The sequence below is a fragment of the Cetorhinus maximus genome, chromosome 7 (genome assembly GCF_964194155.1).
Source record: "Cetorhinus maximus chromosome 7, sCetMax3.hap1.1, whole genome shotgun sequence".
Lineage (NCBI taxonomy): Eukaryota > Metazoa > Chordata > Chondrichthyes > Lamniformes > Cetorhinidae > Cetorhinus > Cetorhinus maximus.
In genome coordinates this window covers 49,528,067-49,545,330 of record NC_135885.1, presented here as the reverse complement: position 1 = coordinate 49,545,330, position 17,264 = coordinate 49,528,067, and the positions used below count along the sequence as shown (strand labels likewise).

General features: G+C 39.9%; 1 protein-coding gene across 1 annotated transcript in view; it reads left to right on the top strand.

Moving 5' to 3' along the window:
- Positions 1-17,264, top strand: part of ift88 (intraflagellar transport 88 homolog) — a 137,877-nt gene that overhangs the window by 37,632 nt on the left and 82,981 nt on the right. Inside the window, exons 7-11 of the mRNA XM_078545465.1 lie at positions 5,779-5,848; positions 7,423-7,513; positions 10,710-10,814; positions 11,859-11,961; positions 16,056-16,170. Of these exons, the coding sequence (XP_078401591.1) occupies positions 5,779-5,848; positions 7,423-7,513; positions 10,710-10,814; positions 11,859-11,961; positions 16,056-16,170 (484 nt within the window). The remainder of the gene's footprint in view (positions 1-5,778; positions 5,849-7,422; positions 7,514-10,709; positions 10,815-11,858; positions 11,962-16,055; positions 16,171-17,264) is intronic.

The window sequence follows — 17,264 nt, the reverse complement described above, 5'->3', positions numbered from 1 at the left end:
GACCAGGATGGGTTGCAGCTGGGCAAGACCGTGACCAATATCCTTGGGGGTGTTTGCTAGTGCGGCTGGGGAGGGTTTAAACTAGAATGGCAGGGAGATGGGAACCTGAGCAGGGAGACAGAGGAAGGGGAAAACAAGGTTAGAAACAAAAGACAGAAAAGTAAGAAGCAAAAGTGGAAGGCAGAAAAAACAAGGGTGACAAACAAATGGGGTGATAGTCATCTTAACTTTATTTTGCATTAACAAGGTTAAAAAGGCAAGTCTAAGGCATTGTATCTTAATGCACAGAGCATTCGCAATAAGGTAAACAGCACAAATAGATTAAATGGTTATGATATAGTTGCAATTATGGAGACATGGCTGCAGGGTGACCAAGGATGGGAACTGAACATCCATGGGTATTCAATGTTTAGGAAAGACAGACAAATAGGGAAAGGAGGTGGGGTACCATTGTTAGTAAAGGAGGAAATAAATGCAATAGTGAGAAAGGATATTGGCTCGGAAAAACATTATGTGGAATCTGTTTGGGTGGAGATAAGAAACACCAAGGGGCAGAAGATGTTGGTGGGCGTTGGCTATAGGTCCCCAAACAGTAATGGAGATGTAAGGGAAGGCATCAAGCAGGAAATTAGAGATGCATGCAATAAGGGCACAACTGTAATCATGGGTGACTCGAATCTACATATAGATTGGACAAACCAAACTAGTAATAATACTATGGAGGAGAATTTCCTGGGGTGTGTACGTGATGGTTTTTTAGACCAATATGTTGAGGGACCAACTAGAGAGCAGGCTATCCTAGGCTGAGTATTGTGCAATGAGAAAGGATTAATTAACAATCTTGTTGTGCAAGGTCCCTTGGGGAAGAGTGACCATAAAATGACAGAATTGTTCATTAGGATGGAGACTGAAGAGGCTGAATCTGAAACTAGGGTCCTGAATCTAAATGAAGGGAACTACGAGGGTATGAGGCGTGAGTTGGCAATGATGGATTGGGGATCCTTGCTAAAAGGGTTGACAGTGGATAGGCAATGGATAATATTTAAGGAATGTATGCATGAATTACAACAATTATTCATTCCTGTCTGGCACAACCATGGCTTACAAAAGAAATTAGGGATAGTATTAGATCCAAAAAGGAGACATGTAAAATTGCCAGAAAAAGCAGCAAGCCTGAGGTAAAAGCAAAATACTGCGAACGCTGGAAATCTGAAACGAAAGCCTGAGTATTGGGAGCAGTTTAGAATTCAGCAAAAGTGGATAAAAAGATTGATCAAGAAAGGGAAAATGGAGTATGAGAATAAACTTGCAAGGAACATAAAAACTGACTGTAAAAGTCAGAAAAAGATCAGCGAAGACAAATGTAGGTTCCTTACAGTCAGAAATGGGGGAAATTATAATGGGGAACAAAGAAATGTCAGAAGAATTGAACGCATTTTGGTTCGGCCTTCACAAAAGAGGACACAAATAATTTCCCAGAAGTGTTAGAGAACGAAGGATCTAGTGAGACAGAGGAATTGAAGAAAATCAGCATTAGTAAAAAAAATGGTGCTGGAGAAACTAATGGTGTTAAAGGCTGAAAAATCCCCAGGGCCTGATAATCTACACCTCCAGGGTACTAAAGGAAGTGATCCTGGAAATATTGGATGTATTGGTGGTCATCTTCTAAAATTATATGGACTCTGGAGCAGTTCCTACAGATTGGAGGGTGGCAAATGTAACCCCACTATTTAAAAAAGGAGGGAGGCAAAAAACAGAATTACAGACCAGTTAGCCTAACATCAGTAGTGGGGAAAATGCTAGAATCTATTATAAAAGACGTGGTAACAGAAAACTTGGAAAGCATTAATGGGATTAGACAAAGTCAGCATGGGTTTATGAAAGGGAAATCATGCTTAACTAATCTACTGGAGTTTTTTGAGAATGTAACTAGTAGAACAGATAAGGGAGAACCAGTGGATGTAGTGTATTTGGATTTCCAGAAGGCTTTTGATATGGTCCCACATAAGAGGCTAGTGGGCAAAATTAAAGCACATGGGATTGGGGACAATATACTGGCATGGATTGAGAATTGGTTGACAGACCAGAAACAGAGTGTGGGAATAAATGGGTCTTTTTCCAGGTGGCAGGCAGTACCTAGTGGTGTACCGCAGGGATCAGTGCTTGGGCCCCAGCTATTCACAATATATATAAATAACTTGAATGAGGGAACCAAATGCAATATTTCCAAGCTTGCTGATGACACAAAACTGGGTGGGGTTGTGAGGAGGATGCAAGGAGGCTTCAAGGCAGGTTGGACATGTGTGTGTGGGCAAACACATGGCAGATGCAGTATAATGTGGATAAATGTGAAGTTATATGCTTCAATGTGAAAAACAGAAAGGCAGAGTTCCCAATATATCACCATTTAAATAATAATGTGAATGTACAAAGGGATCTGGGTGTCCTTGTACACCAGTCAATGAAATCAAATAGGCAGGTGCAGCAAGCAATTAGGAAGGTAAATGGTTAGTTGGCCTTCATTGCAAGAGGATTTGAGTTCAGAAGTAGGGATGTCTTACTGCAGTCTACAGGGCCTTGGTGAGACCACGCCTGGAGTATTGTGTGCAGTTTTGGTCTCCCTACCTAAGAAAGGATATACTTGCCATAGGGGGAGTGCAGCGAAGGTTCCATAGGCTGATACCAGGGATGGCAGGACTGTCGTATGAGGAGAGATTGGTTCAACTGGGCCTGTATTTGCTAGAGTTTAGAAGAATGAGAGGATCTGATTGAAACGTATAAAATTCTAACAGGGCTAAAAAGACTGGATGCAGGGAGGATGGTGCCCCTGGTTGGGAAGTCTAGAACTAGGGGCCAAAGTCTCACGGTATGGGGCAAGCCATTTAGGACTAAGATGAGGAAAAATTTCTTCACTCAGAAGGTGGCCAACCTGTGGAATTCTCTGCCACAGAAGGCTATGGAGGCTGGGTCACTGAGTATATTCAGGAAAGAAATTGATAGATTTTTGGATATTAGGGGCATCAAGGGGTGTGGAGAGAAAGTGGGAATATGCATTTAGAGGATCAGCCATGATCATATTGAATGGTGGAGCAGACTCGAAAGGCTGAATGGCCTACTCCTGCTCCTAGTTTCTATGTTTCCATGTTAGCAAAACTGGAGTTAACGGAAATCAGGGGAAAACTCTCCACTGGTTGGAATCATACCGAGCACAAAGGAAGATGGTTATTGTTGTTGGAAGTCAATCATCTCAGTCCCAGGACATCACTGCAGGAGTTCTTCAGGATAGTGTCCTAGGCTCAGATTTCAGTTGCTTCATCAATGACCTTCCCTTCATCATAAGATCAGAAATGAGGATGTTCGCTGCTGATTGCACAATGTTCAGCACCATTCATGACTCTTCAGATTCTGAAGCATTCCATGCCAATTGCAGCAAGACCTGGACAACATTCAGGCTTGTGCTGATAAGTGGCTAGATAGCACCTTTCAGACCTGTGACTTCTACCACCTAGAATGATAAGGAGGGCAGTAGATGCATGGGAACAACACTGCCTGCAAGTTCCCCTCCAAGTCACACACCAATCCTGATTTGGAACTATATCACTGTTCCTTCACTGTTGCTAAATCAAAATCCTGGAACTGCCTTCCTAACAGCACTGTGGGTGTACCTACACCACATGGATTGCAGCAGTTCAAGAAGGTGACTCATCACCACCACCTTAAGGGCAATTAGGGGTGGGCAATAAATGCTGGCCTAGCCAGCGATTCCTACATCCTGTGAAAGAATAAAAAAAAACATTTTTGAATATATATAGAAATTACAATGCAGAAACAAAGCAGTTGGCCTAACTAGTCCATGTTAGTGTTTATACTTGATGCCAGTAACTAGTTCTAATCACATTTATCCATCTAATTACCATATTCCTTCAATCTCCTTACCTTCATCCAGCTTTCAATGAAATTGTGAATGTTGACAGTTTTTGCTTCCGCCACCAACTCCGGAAATGAATTGCACAATCTCATAGCTTACTTGTACAAAGAAGTTACTCCTGTACCTATTCTAACTCTTGCATTTAATCTTGTATCTATGATCCCTCGTTGTTGACCTCTCAACTATTAGAAACTGTCTGCTTCCATCTACCTATTTTATCTTCTCACAATATGAGACATATTGACATGTGTCCAAACTACTGGTATATTCCCAGTATTTAGTGACTCTTATTATCAGAAAATGCTGGAAATACTGAACAGGTCACACAGCATCTGTGGAGAGAGAAACAGAAGATGGTATTTAATGGCGGCTATGGGGGTCTCACTGGCTGGCTGGATAGCCAGCGTGAGTCCCACATCACCTCTTTTAGGGAGGGCCCGCCATATCAAGTGCCACTCAGGCACTTAACAGGATCACAGCAGGCCTTCGCCCGTTGGCAATTTGGGGGTGGGGTCCGCTCGCCAACGGGAAAATGACGCGGAATGACGTCGGGAGGAACCCCCGACGTCATCCCGGTCCCTTTAAATTTTTAGGAAGGCGGGCGGACAGCGAAAAATCAGCTGTCCGCCTGCCGACCTGTCAATGGCCAATTGAGGCCATTGACAGGCTAATTAAGATAATTAAAGACCTGCCCATCCAACCTTAAGGCTGGCAGGCAGGCCAGGAGCCCCAGAAGGCTCCTGATAATGCACGATACCTCATCCACTGGCGTTTAATAAAGTTTATGTCCTTTTTATTAACATGTCCCATCTCGTGTGACATTGTCACATGAGGCGGACATGTTAATATTTTTATTTTTCTATTTTTAAAGTTTTTTAGACTGTCACTAAACTCCCTGAGACACCACTTACTCTCAGGGAGCAGTGTGCTCTTTTGCGTGAAAGAGCGCACTTTGACAGCTGGGGATTCCCCCACCCCTTGCACAGGAACGGGCAGGCCGCTGGGCGGGCCTTAATTGGCCCGCCCACTCAAAATGGCGGTGGGCCCCGTTTTGGTGGTGTGGGTCGGCTGTCCGCCCACCGTCGAGCTGGTGGGGCCCGCATGCCCACCGAGGGCAAAATTCTGCCCACTGTTTGGCTTAGCTTCTTATGGCTAGGTGTAACATTTTACCATCTCTTTGAAATTCCAGCAAACCTAATTTATCTAAAAATGCAAATGTTCCTCATGTCTCACATTCTAAAACTTCAGCCATGTTTAAGTATTTAGCATTTCAAACCTAGCTTCCCTTTTGATAACTCAAAGCCTCCAGACCAGTTGTCTTCAATTCAATTAAGTCCCCCCCATGCACGCGCACACACACACACAATCCAAACCCCACTATTAACCTACCTTTACAATAATCACAATAATATTATGATAATTATTATAATTTCGGGACAGGTGGGCATTGAATTCCATCCAGAGTTAGCGTTTTGGGTTGGGGAACCTTTGCCAAAACTGCAAGCTCTGGTAGAAGGTCATTGGTCTGAAATGTTAACTCTGTTTCTCTCTACATAAATGCACCCTAACCTGCTGAACATTTTGTGTTTCTCTTCCAGATTTCCAGCATTCACAGTATTTTGCTTTTGACTTTCTTGTCATGATTGTCAATGCCTCACAAATCTCTTCCTTAGTCTTCTCTAGCATTCAAGACAAATCTCTTTGGATAAATGGTATTTACTGTTTTTCAGGCACTTCAGACTGTCTAGGGCTTTCATATCAATTATGTTTGCCCAGGATAATTGTTTGAAAGTAAGGGTAGCATTTCATCATAATTGATTTCTTAAATTTTCATGTTTTATTTACTTCAGGCTCTGCATTTGACCCACTGGGACAATCAAGAGGTCCTGCTCCACCTCTAGAAACAAAGAATGAAGATACGTAAGTTAGAGTACAAAACTGCTTCACAGCATGTGGATCTTAATTTGGAATTAAAAAATCCCCCTCAATAATAATTAACCATTCACTATATAATACAGCAGATCTTTTTTGTAACATTGAGGTAGATTTTCATCCTTACTGCCTGGACAGTAAGCATCTTCTTGGCAAAGCACAGAAATTGGTGGGGGATCACAGCTATTATAGGATCTGTCTGCTTTTCCTTCTGTACATGAAAGGAAAATTGGGCACATTCTTTTACTGGTATGCAGTCGTCTTCACCACATTTTCCTCTCTGCACTGATGTTTCGTGGCTCGGTGATAAAAGTGATGGGGTCAGGTCAACTGGCTATTTTAAATCCCCACCCAATTTTATTCTCTATTGGCTGATAGCACTCTAGCCCCCAGAGACTTGAGCACATAATACAGGCTGGCATTTCAGTGCAGGGCAGAGGAAGCACTGCACTGTTGGAGGTGCCAATTTTTGGATGAGATGTTAAACCAATGTCCTGTCTAATCTCTCAGATGGGCATATAAGATCTTATAAAACTAATCAAAGAAGAACAATGACGTTCTCCCTGGTGTCCTGACCAATATTCATCCCTCAACCAAAATCACTAAAATAGTTTGTGTTTATTATATTTCTATTTAGCGGGATCTTGCTGTGTGAAAATTGGCTGCCGGGTTTCCTACATTGCAACAGTGACTACACTATTAAAAAGTCTTTTGTTGGCTGCAAGTCATTTTGTAGTGTCCTGAGGTTGTGGAAGGCATTATAGAAATGCAAGTTCTTTCTTTCTTTAATAAATCAGGAAAAGAAAGCAATAATTGTGTAAACTATCAGATATCATCAAAACACAACTGGAATGCCTTTCAGGAAAGGGAGCTTGCACCACATGGCCTGGTCTAGACGTGACTTCAGTCCCACATTACCTGGTTGACTGTTAATGCCCTCACGGTATCCAAGGATGGACAATAAGTGCTGCCTTGCCAATGGCACCCACATCCCAAGAACAAATGAAATAGGTTTATCTGGCTGAATTATGCCCTGCACAATTGGTGCATTATTTGTTGGGTTAGTCCTTCGTTCTATTGCATACAGAACACAAAGTATTATATACAATGTGTGGGTATTGTATGGAAAATATGCGCCGTACTGTACTTGACAAACTTGCCATCATCAAATGTGATGGCTAGTGATTATTTTTATTTACTGTTATAAAGTATATGCATTTTGGGTTCAACGTTATATTTAGAAAAATACCTGATTCTGAAAACTGTCACTTTCCAGAGCTCCAGTAGATTTTCTGCAACTTTTTGATGGTTCTAAATTCATAGTTGACTTTCTATTTCCTTTCCACTTTCAGTTAATTTCATGTGACTAGATGGTCTAGAATATTTTCTGAATATCTTAAAAATATATTTTCATTATAGGACTGGATATTATACCTATTTTTGGCAACCTGGTAAAATGAGTCAAAACAATTTTTAATGCAGAAAATTTTTGGCTGTCTGATGTAAATTATTAAAGCCTACACCAACATTTATCATTGTGCTTCTCATATAATCGTTTTTAGGCCGGAAGAAAAAGTTAAGAATTTAGAGAAAACCGTGAATGAGTTGATTGAAGAAAGTTGCATTGCCAATAGATGTGGTGACCTGCAGTTGGTAAGAATCTCACTTGCTGAACATGTTCAACAAACATGCAAAATTGGTGGGCAGGAAAAGGCAAAACTTGTCTTTCAAGTCTGCCCCATACCTCATTATGACTTGAGGATCATGACCAGACAAATCCCACCCCAATACCCCTGCTACCATGTAAACTCCTAGGAGAGGCAAAAGCATAAGAAAAAACACAACCAAAGAATGAAAATATACCCTGGCAAATTCCTCTCTGATCCCCACAGGCTACCAAAACCAGTCTAGGAGATGGAAAATTCAGTATTTAATGCTGTGAGTTAAGTTCTGATCATGAAAAATTTCTAAGGAGAACAACAGTTCCAGACATAGACTGATGAGTTTCAACAGGAGGGATTAAGTATTCTCAGTGATGGCATGCTCACCACTGAATCAGAAGCTATGGATTCAAATTGTACTTCAGGTCTTGACCATATAACCTTGGCTGACACTTCAGGTAGAATACTGAGATTGTGCTGATTTATCAGCATTCCAGTCTTTTGAACCATTAATCCAAAGCCCCAGACTGAACTTTTAGGTCCTGATGGGGAGATCATGGGAGTCTTTGAAGCCCTCCCTGCCTTTCTGGCTTCAGCTGCAGGCACAGGCTGCCTTGTGAAGTCCTTAATTGGAAGGTGAACAGGGAATCAACCTGTTAATAGGCCATTTCCCTTAAGATTGCGACGCCATGCGGCAGCAGACACCAGCCGGGTCAGAACCTGGAAATGGCCCTGATCCTTTGATATTTTCTTTATCAGGAAGATTCCACCCATCATCATCTTTGCCACCACTTGCACTTCTCAATAATGCACCTCCTAAGTGCTTAACCAACAATATCCGTTGACAACTCAATATTGAGAAGATCAAAGCAATTCTGTTTGGCTCCCAGCAAAAATTCTTCAAAACCATTGCTGTCCCTGTCAATTCACTCAGGCTGAGCCTCACCAAGCTGGGTTTCACCTCGACAATGTCACCTGCCTCCTGTAAGACAAGATGTCCAATTTTCCCGTTGGAGGTGGAAACCTGGAATCAGGACCAAAACTGAGTGGCATTCCTGCCTCCATCGCCAGGCTGCTGGGGACCGGGATTTTGCGGCCACTGGGGCCTTAATTGACCTCGAAGCTGGCTTGCTGCCCACTTTGGCAGACCCAAGGTGGGAGTGGAGGCTGTTCGACTCTGGGAGTGGGCAGGTTAAAAGGTCTGCCTCCACTTCCATCCATTCACAAATACATTGGCCTGGATCTTCAGATGGGTATGTGACAAACATTGAGCTGTATTGGTAAGGCTCAAAAAGTATACTTAACTTAATTTAAAAGAATTTCAAAAGTATGTTAAAATTTAGGTATATTCCCCCCCACCCCATGACCCTCCCATTCACCTTATCACCCCATCCCATCCCATCCCATCCCCCAATCCCCCACTCATACCCTTCTTCTACCCATCCATATCTCTATCCCTTATCCACTTTATAAACATATGAAATCATAAGTCCAATTATAAAATCTGTATTGCTTCCAAGAGCCCAAAAACCCCCTAAATAAACAATATGACTCTTCGGAGTAGCTGTACAAACATGATCAAGAGTTAAATTGTTTATTTGGGGAATTTATGGGCTCTTGGATGCAAATGCTTTTTAAGGTGTTTATAAGCACTTGACAGTGTTGATACAGAGACTCTCAAGTATTTATAAACACATTAAAAGCCTGCATTGCATCCAAGAGCGCATAAATCCCCAAATAAATAATTTGGCCTCAGAAATGCTAATCTCAGCAGATGTCTAAACTGAAAGCATAAAAGTAGTCGAAAGTGCTTAAAAATTATTTACCTTCCCACCTCCATGCAGCTGGTGTAAAATCCGACAGCCGCAGAATCCCAGCCACCTTGCACAAAATCTAAGTGTATGCTATAATGCAAATTAGCTAGTTAATATGACCTGGGTTGTTTTGGGCCCACTCCCTCTCCCACCCTTGGGAAAACGGTGGAGGGCTGAAGTGGAGGCAGATTTCCAGCCAGCCGCTCAACGGCTGTTTATTTTGCAGACCCGCCTCCACTCCCATCTGATTTGCAACAGGAAGATTCCAGCCAAGGCATCCCAAAATGTTTCACTGATACAAAAACAACTGGATGCCAAGTAATACTAAAAGGAGAAAAGGAGGAGGCCAGAGGCGGTGATCCAAGGCATGATCAAAGCTACAGATTTGGAAGAGGCTTTTGAAAGATTCAAGAGAAATAGCAAGACAGTGGTTTATGTATCTTTGCTCACACAATGTTTATCTATGCTTTTGTGACCTCCAAACTCAGTTACTTCAAAGCTCTCCTTGTTACCCAAATTTGCCCCTTACAAGATGTAACCCATCCAAAATTTGCCAAATATACATTATCTGTCCTAATTACTTCTGTCCTTGCCAGTTTTACTTGAATCACTATCCCCAATGACATAGAGATATGGGGATAGTGTGGGGAAAAAGGCATTGTAGTGGATGATCAGCTATGATTGTATTGAATGGCGGAGCAGGCTTGATGGGCTGAATAGCCTACTCCTGCTCCTATGTTCCTAATGTATCTATTTCAATATAAAAGCAAAATGCTGCCGATGCTGGAAATCTGAAATAAAACAAAGTGCTGGAAATATTCAGCAAGGCTGGCAACATTTGTGGAGAGAGAAACAGTTAACATTTCGAGTCTAACATGATTCTCCTTCAGAACAGTTCTGATCTTGATCACTTCTTGATCATGCCTTTAGTCACCACTCTGAAACCTTATCTTACCACTTCATGATGTTCAGTTCTTTTTTGTCTCTCTGACATTGAGATACTTTGTTACATTAAAGGTACTATACAAATGTAAATTATTCTGATTTGCCTGGCCCAGTATTAAGGTATCTCTCTTTTTAAAACAAAAAACATTTGTCATTTCCTGGTTGAGATGCAATGGATGTCATTATCACCTGTATCTGCCAGTGCAACTCTATACCTGACTGAGTGGGAATATGCGAGTTAGCACTTAGACCAGACTATTTTAATTTTATTTTACCCAAGTGTTTGTTTGTAGTATTTAGTGTCTGTCCAATGAGAATTTCAAAAAGTGATGCATAGCATGTTGCGTTTTCAGTAGCTTTCTTTGAAACATACCTGATATTTAGATTCAAACTTTTAAACTATGCATAATTCCTTTTGTACTGCTTAAGGCTCTGGAAAAAGCAAAGGAAGCAGGAAGAAAGGAGAGAATACTGGTGAGGCAGAGAGAGCAAACAGCATCTTCAGATCATATCAATCTGGATCTTACTTATTCAGTGAGTTGGATAACGCATGACAGCCATCGCTCTGTGAGATGCTTTGAGAGATTAAAATCTGGATGAAGTATGACGCTTAACACTGATTACCAAAATATGGGTTTTCACTTTAGCGTGGCAGATAGAATAGGGCCGGTATGCGCCCTTAATGTTGCGACTTTCACTCTAGCATCATCTTGTGCTGGGGCCGATGGAGCATGCCTGATCAGTGTCATTTTGGAGTGGCCTCTGCTGGTCCCCGAGACTTTCTACTGCTTTTTCTCTCTCTCTCCCTCTCTCGCACTTGCTCTCTCTCTCTTGCTCTCGCTCTCTCTTTCTGTCTTGCCACTTCCCTGCCTGACTTTCTCATTCGCTGCTCCCCCCTCCTCTGGACTCTGTCACTCACCTCTTCCCTACCCCTGACTCTCTGACTTGCTGCTCCTCTGCCCGACTCTCCCATTCACCTCATTCCTGCCCCACTCGCTGTTTACCTCCCCGATTCTCTCACTCGCTGTTTCTCTGATCAACTCTCCAGCTCGCTGCTTCCCTTCTTGACCCACCGGCTCGCAGTTCCTCTCGTTCCATCCCTCATTTCCTCCCTCTTGCTGCCCTTCTGAATCCTTGCTCGCAGCAAGGGTTTGGGAGAGGAAGCAGTGGACAGGAAAGTGACAAAAGAGAGAGAGAATGGTATGAGGGAGAGAGACAGCCTGTGGGAGAGTCAGTGAGTGGGAGGTGAGTAGAGAGAGTTAACATAATTCTTCTATATTTTTAAATTTATTATACTTTAATAGTTATTTCATTTACGAATATAGGAATTTAGGAATGTACACTGTTTCAACTTAGAGTATAATGTTTTAATTTTTTTTTCTGACGGGAGAGGCCCTATAGAACGTAACTATAACTTTTACATTGGTTGTAAAGAGAGAATCTGATTAGCTTAAAGATTTCAGGAATGCGACTACAACTTTAAGTGAGGACTTACTGTATAATGTTTTGAATTGATCCTATAGCAAAAATATTAAAATTGTACAGCTTTATTTTTAATTGTGTGTGTGTTTTCCTTAGGTACTTTTCAATTTAGCCAGCCAATATGCAGCTAATGACATGTTTGCAGAAGCATTAAATACCTATCAAGTGATAGTAAAAAACAAGATGTTCAATAATGCAGGTAAGATTGAAGTATTGTACATTTAAAAAAATATATAGATGGTTCGTTGTTTTGAGCTGCATTTTATTTATCAGTAAGCGTATGTTGGAAATATTGTGATTTTGTTCAGTTTTGAATCTAATGACAGATTACCTTTCATTATACTCTTGGAACCATTACTAAATATAATTAACTTTAGCCATGGACATTTTAGAAAACAGTCTTCTCTGTTGCTGCTACGATATGTTGAGTGAAGTAATCTCCAGTAATTGGTGTCAGTGTATTATAAAGCTGACATAACATCAAATGCAAAAACAAAATACTGTGGTTGCTGGAAATCTGAAATAATAACAAAAAAATGTTGGAAGACTTAATATTTCAGGTCGATACCTATCATTAGAGCAACACTTGGGCTGTAAATGGTTGAGCACTTACTAAAATAAATATTTTTAAATTGTAAAAAGAAAAATCCAATGATACAAATTTTAATTAAAACAAAATTTGTTTGCAACTTTCAGGATATTAAGTAACCTGTTGCTCCTTAGATCACAGAAGTGACTGCAAGCAGTGTATCCCTAAGATGTTAGTTTAGCAGGAATTTGTGCAAATATAATTTTAATAAGACTAGAGCAACATATATAAGAACTTACATGCCTTTACAATGTTATTGTTTGGGGCAAGTATTTGCCACAGACAGATGTATTTCAATTTTTACTCAATGTCTGTTTGCCTGTATCACTTAAGAAACAAGGATAGCAAGAAAATAAAATTGCACTATGAGACATGCAATAGTCCATGAAGTAATAAAATTCAAAAATATTATATCAGATTTGCATATTTTTGAAAGGGAGTGAAATTTTGACGATAGAAAACCCTGTTTAATTTTTAGTGTGGATGGAATGATTTCAAGTTTGTGCTTGCAATAATTTCTGAACATCATTGATGGCAATAATTTCTGAACATCATTGATGGCTATTTTAGATGTTATTTGATCTCACCCTTTTTCATAAAGTAAATTCTGGTAGTAAAAAGTAAGGTTTAAAATTGGGTGATCAGAACTAATGATTTCAGTTACTGTGGACAAAAAGCTCATGGCTACCTTGAAATTAACCCAATTGTTCAGTTTAGAAGTGGAGGAAAATCTTGATGGTCAAAAAGGGCTAAAGGACCCGCCGTATAATTGTTAAGAATTCGATGGATGTTTGCTAAGGCATGTGGTCTATGTAAATCACAATTTGTGAATACTTGGAGAGTTTCTTATGAGTTTGAATACCATGTACAATGAACTTAAGTAGCATTAAGGATTTAACTATCTAGTAACCATAACATGCTCACCCTACAGTCTAAATGGGGTTAAATATTAATGAACAGTAGTATGTATGTCATTAAAAACTAATCCGTGAAAGCTTAATGTTTTATAAAAAGGGACAGAGAATTTAAAAGCAAAGAAGCACAGTTGTAATTATACATAGCGTTAGTCAAATTTCATTTGGAGTATTATGTTGCCGCCCTCAAAAGGAAGGATCTACTGCCCTTGGGAAAAACATTGGAACAAGTATAGGCTATTAAGCCCCTCAAAACTGTTCTATCATTAGATTTGATCATGGCTGTTCTGTACCTCAACTCCATTAATTTGTCTTTGCTTCAGATCCCATGATACTCTTGCCCAACAAAAATCTATCAATTTCAGTTTTAAAGTTTTCAGTTGATCTAGTATTCATAGCCTTTTGGGAGAAAGAGGTCCATAATTCCATTATCCTTTGTGTGAAAAAGTGTTTCCTGATTTCTTTATTCATTCACAGGATGTGGGCTTCGCTGGCTGGACTAGCATTTATTGCCCATCCTTAGCTGCCATTGTTAAGACACAGCAGTTGGTAAAGGTTGAGTCATTTAAACCCCAGACAGAAACTTGAACAACTGTCATAACCTATATTTTCAATTGATATATTTGAGATGCAGCTCTGAATTTAGGAATAAGACCACCGAGCCTCCAAAGCATTTTATATAAAACTAAATTAAACATTTGTTAATTTAACAATAAATTAAACATACACATGTCTACAAATTGCTACCATAATAACTTTTAAACAAATACTCAAATTAATCACTCCCAGGTAAATCTTCCAAGGCAACAGTAACCCATAAACTTTAAACAGACACCAGGCAAAGCATATTTGACCTCACAAATTCAAAATGAGGTTCCTTGCAATTTAGTTCCTTTCCTGACACAGTTGTTGGCTTACAGGCTGGTTAAATCTTAAATGTCTCTGACTTACACACACAAACTCCTTTCTGTTTATACCTAACTTTTCCTTTGAATGTAAATTTTCCATTGTATCCTAGGCTTTTGACATCACATCTTCTAACAATAACATTTTTACCCCACTAATTTTATTAGTAATATAAACACATTGATTGACGTCTCCCAGCTAGGTGCAAGATTTCATCCATTCTTTTGAATGGTTTATTTAAAAATGCAAATTGCTCCCTTGATATCCATGTTTCTAAACTTCTCCATGTTTACCTAATTACCATTTCAAACCTACTTCTTTCTGTACATCAAAACACCCAGACTAGCTGGCTTTAATCTCACTAAGACACACACACAGATACACACACAGACACCACTAAACTCTATTTGAAAAATAATTTCCAAATAACATTATAGACATTAATACCTCTTCATGACACCCTTGAGAAGGCCTGGCTCTGATTTTAAGATATGACAGCTTGTTTTGGATTCTCAACCAGAGGAAATGGCCCCTCTGTATTTACTGTATTGAATCCCTATATCATTTTAATAGCCTAAATTCAATCACTGCTCAACCTTCTCAGCTAAAGGGAATACGAGGAACATTTGTGCAGCCTGTCCTCATAATTTTACCTTTTAACCTTTAGTATTGTTTTGGTGAATCTGCCCTGTGCCAAGGCCAGTATTGTTTGTCTTGAGGTTTGGTACCCAAAATTGAACATAGTAGCTCAGATGGAGTCTGACAAAGGCTTTGTACAACTGAAGTATCATTTCTTCATTTTTGAATTCCAACCCCCCTGAGATAAAGGTCAGTTGCCTTTTTGATTACTTTTTGCACCTGTGCACCAGCTTTTAATAATTTGTATATGTACGGACATTAAAATCCACTTGCCCCACAGCTGCAAGTCTGTCAACATTAAGTCAGTATTCTAATTTGTCTTTCTCAGATCCAAAGTGGATTACCTAACCCTTCCCTGCATTGAACTCCAGCTGCCACAGTTTTGCCCACTCATTTACGGACATTCAAATTAGGAGCAGGAGTAGGTCAATCGGCCTCTCGAGCCTCCTCCTCCATTCAACAAGATCATGGCTGATCTGATTGTGGCCTCGATTTCACTTTTCTTCCTACCCCCTATACCCTTTGACTGCCTAGTCAATCAACAATCTATCAAACTTGGTCTTAAAAATATTCAGTGGCCCTGCCTCCACCCACCCCTCTCTGGGGAAGAGAGTTCTACAGACGCTCGCATCACTGAAAGAAAAACTTTCTCTTCATCTCTATGTCATCATAGACATAGTCTGTCTATGCCCCTTTATAATCTTCTGCTTCCATCTGCACAAATTGCTAAGTTTCTTAACTTAGTGCTGTCTGCAAACTTGGATATACAACTCTTTATTTCCTTCTCCAGCTGAGTAATACATATAACGGAAAGCTGAAGTCAAGCAGCCACTCAGAGGTTGATATGAACCTGGTATGAAAGGTCTTAACTATGAGTAAGTTTGGGTTGTGCTCCCTGGAGAGGAGGAAGCTCCAGAACAAGAATAAATAATCTTAGAATTTGTACTAAAATGTTTAAAAGTGAATCCAGAAAAAATATTCAAAATTCAGAAATACACTACCTCAGATATATTATCAACTGAAATGTTTAAAAGAGGGATAGATGTTTACTTGGGAAATAAGGATGTTAAGGGACTGGGGAAATGACTGGAACTTGGATCAAGAAGAGTTGCCGTGGTTAATAAATTGATTGGCTGAATGGCTTATTCCTATTGCTAAGTTTCTATAAGTGAAACATTTCAATATCCTTGCTTCTATGGAAGAGCTTTAATAAAAGTGTTTTTAAAATGTTACTTTTACTGGTAGGTCGGCTGAAGGTAAACATGGCAAATATTTACTTCAAGCAAAGAAATTATCCTAAGGCAATAAAATTTTATCGAATGGCATTGGATCAGATATCAAGTTCCCATAAGGAGATGAGGTGGGTGTTAGTAGAACTATTATGGTGAAGCAGCTTCTTTCCCTCACCTACACAAAAAAAGTTGTAAGTGTATATTATGACAATTTTTTTTTTCAATTTTTCTGCTCTTTCCCTACATCAGTAAGTGTTGGCAGGTTATTTGACTGTGGAGATTATTGCAGCTATGCTGAACACTGTTCTAATCAAACATTTACGTACAGTGCTCCTCAGCAGAGGTTACCGAATAGCAATCAGAAGATGGAACCCTGGTCTCTTATTTTTTATTCTTTGTAGCCCAAAGTGTTGAGGCCAATTGTAATGCCTCAGCTGTTGCCTTAGCTGAGATCAGCTAAATCAGCACAATCCTGAAATTAAACCTCACACCTCCTGATCTGTATGACTTTGTGGCAATTTCACTCTCCTTCAAACCTACCTTTTTGAGCCAATAAAGAGGTCGGGCCAGTGTCAAATTTTGTTTCTGTGAAGCATTTTGGAATGTTTTTGCTACATTAAAGGCTCTATATAAATACAATAATTGTTTCTTTTGTAACATTGCATGGTTCCATTCCTGCTTTCAGCCCATCTGTTTGACCAAACGTTTGGTCACCCTCCTGATATCTTCTACTCTGGCTTGACATTCATTTTTGTCTGATTATGCCTCTGTAAAGCACCTTGGGAAATTTTTCTCTTTTAAAGATGCTATAAGAATACAATTTATTGTTGCATAAGATTCCCACTCCTGTCAAATTTTAGATGGTAGTTCCCAAAGCCTACATTACATATTATCTTGCACCAGTGGAATGGAGTTTAGCACAAGTATAAGGTCTGTCCCATTGCCTATCACTTAGCTAAAGCATGTAGGTGTCGATCAACAGTTAAGCAGAAATTGCATTTATATGCATTGAGAAGCTAAACAACTGTAAGTAACAATACATATTATAGATGCTGCAATGAGTGGAATATCTAGCTTATACTTCATTTTGCAGTTGATTTTGGGAAATAGATTAAGTGAAGGATAAATAGTAGGCACAAGCTGGGTATGATACTAGTCTGTTGGATGAACTGTGCAAATTAAATTGGTTTTATTTGTTGTGTCATACTCAGTGCATGCCAGA